General features: G+C 51.4%; 1 protein-coding gene across 1 annotated transcript in view; it reads left to right on the top strand.

Moving 5' to 3' along the window:
- The window catches only part of LOC100469126 (polypeptide N-acetylgalactosaminyltransferase 2), an 11,840-nt gene that overhangs the window by 2,439 nt on the left and 7,741 nt on the right, over positions 1-1,660 (top strand). The window contains exon 2 of the mRNA XM_034653455.1: positions 1,059-1,185. Within this exon, the coding sequence (XP_034509346.1) occupies positions 1,059-1,185 (127 nt within the window). The remainder of the gene's footprint in view (positions 1-1,058; positions 1,186-1,660) is intronic.

The following is a 1,660-nucleotide window of genomic DNA, read 5'->3' as shown; positions in this document are numbered from 1 at the left end:
GGTTATCTTGAGGAACCATTCCCACGTTGTAGCATCCCCGAGTTCAAGGGAAATCAGAGCTGAATGTAATTGTAATCATATGTGGCCTTCAGAATCTCCCACCAGGTGTCTGAACGGATCCCCTCCTGGTTTAACAGCTTCCCCATACAGAAGCCACAGGGCTTTCCTAGCCCCCGCTTTTGAATGTTCCAGTTAGGCAAATGTATATTTAAATTTTACGTCCTGAAATGCGGAGAACTTCTTATTCAAAGTGTTGCTGGACGCTGAGAAAGAAAGTCAGAAGCCCTTCGCCGCAGGGGCTTGGGTCACGACCCAGCTAGTGAAGAATTCGGTGCGAGCACATCAGTGGTCGATACCGTGGTGCTGCACAGACATGCGTGCTCTTATGCCCGGGGTCCTTCATATTCAGAATAGTCCAGAGACTCACACTTGTCTCAGGGTGTCTCATCAGAATCTGAAAAGTGTTTCCGTGTGCTCTCTCTCTCTCTCTTTTGAAATCATTTAGTGAAAACATAGGATTTGGTGACAGAGCTCTCATTGGCTTCCGTAATTCAGATCTGTGCTAAAATCTAAGATCATACATGTCCCAGCATAGGTAATTGGTTTGACATTTTTCTTCTTTTTGTCCACATCACTTTACATTTCTGTAAAACAACACTGTTGTGGAAACACCCAAGTATGAACTCGGATTCGATTTTTTTTGTCTTTCCAATTCTATTGAGGTACTGTTGACAATTTGAAATTGTATACATTTAGGGTATGCGTATTTTGTGAGATACTCACTACAGTCGAGCTGAGTACCACATCTGCCTGTACCTACTTTCTGGATTATGCCATGGAGCCGGGAGACCCAGGGTGGGCCGGATGTCTCCACTGCAGAAAGTTCAGGACCATGTTCTGGAGGGAGGCAGGTTCCTCAGCCGTTGAGGGCACGAGAGCGCTTTGATGGGATGGTGGCGGGGGGCGGGGGGGGTACCCTGTCTGGCGTGGCTGCTGCTCAGAGCAGCCTGGGGCTCTGTCAGTCACTGTCAGTCACCCTGTCTCGTTCCTCATCTCAGAGATTTCGTTCCGCGTGTGGCAGTGCGGTGGCAGCCTGGAGATCGTCCCCTGCAGCCGCGTGGGACACGTGTTCCGGAAGCAGCACCCCTACACTTTCCCGGGTGGCAGCGGCACGGTCTTTGCCCGGTAAGTGGCCGTAAGAGGCTGAGCAGGACCGGGCCATTGGTGACCACCATCCAGACAGCACTTAACCCTGCGCTGCATGGCAACAGGTGTCCTTCGTCAGGATACCACACGGCACGGACGAGGGTCACCTGTACACACAGCAACGCGCGTGCCTCTCGGGGGCAGTGTGCTGCGTGAAATGTTGCATACTCTACAACCTAGGACAGTCTCAGAAAGACACAGCTACAATGATGGAGGGCAGCCAGGGCTGGGGCAGGGGTGGGACCACAGAGGGGCAGCCGGAGGGCTGGCCGGGGTAAGGGTGCCATGCTGCGTCCTCACGTGGCCGTCACACAAATCTGTACATGTGTGAAAGCTCATGCAACTGTACGCGCCCAAAAATGTATGAGGAAACATGATTGTGAAGAAGAAGGGCTTATTTTTTTGTATGTAGTACCGTCCAAGGAACAATGCGTGAACAGTGTGTAAGTGAAGC

The sequence above is a fragment of the Ailuropoda melanoleuca genome, unplaced genomic scaffold (genome assembly GCF_002007445.2).
Source record: "Ailuropoda melanoleuca isolate Jingjing unplaced genomic scaffold, ASM200744v2 unplaced-scaffold9037, whole genome shotgun sequence".
Classification (NCBI taxonomy): Eukaryota; Metazoa; Chordata; class Mammalia; order Carnivora; family Ursidae; genus Ailuropoda; species Ailuropoda melanoleuca.
The sequence above is the reverse complement of the archived record's forward strand: the minus strand, read 5'-3'. Positions and strand labels throughout refer to the sequence as shown.